General features: G+C 55.2%; 1 protein-coding gene across 1 annotated transcript in view; it reads left to right on the top strand.

The window, feature by feature from the left end:
* The window catches only part of EMH_0067140 (uncharacterized protein), a gene marked incomplete at both ends in the record, with an annotated part of 3,195 nt that extends 2,687 nt beyond the window's left edge, over positions 1–508 (top strand). The window contains 2 exons of the mRNA XM_013498591.1: positions 111–169; positions 463–508. Of these exons, the coding sequence (XP_013354045.1) occupies positions 111–169; positions 463–508 (105 nt within the window). The remainder of the gene's footprint in view (positions 1–110; positions 170–462) is intronic.
* Between the last annotated feature and the right edge of the window lie 140 nt (positions 509–648).

Here is a 648-nt window from a genome sequence, read left to right as displayed (position 1 = left end):
AGAAGTGATGGTTGTGCCGGCTGATGGGGTCTCGGAACAGAAGGCCAGGCAGAAACCTGACGCGTAGCGATCGCTGGCCTAAGCGCAACTTATTATTTTGTTTACGTCAGGACGTAAGCACGTTTGCTTGTCTCACTGCGACTGCCTTGGTCAGCAGTCGTTCGGAATGGTGCTGCAGGTTCTGTCGAGGTGTGGGCCTTGAATCGTGTGAGGAGCTGGAGTAACAGTTGGCGCATGTATGAATAGTTGCATCCACTAGACAGTTGCTCTGCAGAAAACGAAGTTGTGGCATGAACGCGACGGAGTGTGAACGTCCCGACAGGGCTTACCTTTGGTGCAGTGAGAGGGGCATGCGCTAGTGGTTGTTGGGTTTGGGGTGTCAGGCGGTGACGCCGAAGCTTTTTGTCGCGCTACTCGCATGCTGATTCAGAAAGTGTGTTTGTTTTGAGTGTTCACGCGCAGGAGCAGTGGTGACACTCAGGCACTGGGGTTGGTGGTGAGTGGATGAATAGCGGCAGCACGCACGTGTTTTCCGTAGCTTCTACCCGCGGCGACGATCGTAGGGGGGAGTGCCGGACGTGTTGACACGGCATTTGGAGAATGGCACCGAGCGTTTTGCAGCGTGCGTTTCGCATCGGCACAGTCCAA

The sequence above is a fragment of the Eimeria mitis genome, genomic scaffold (assembly GCF_000499745.2).
Source record: "Eimeria mitis Houghton genomic scaffold, Emh_scaff3548, whole genome shotgun sequence".
Taxonomy (NCBI): domain Eukaryota; phylum Apicomplexa; class Conoidasida; order Eucoccidiorida; family Eimeriidae; genus Eimeria; species Eimeria mitis.
Note: the sequence above shows the minus strand (reverse complement) of the source record. Positions and strands in the feature narration are given on the sequence as shown.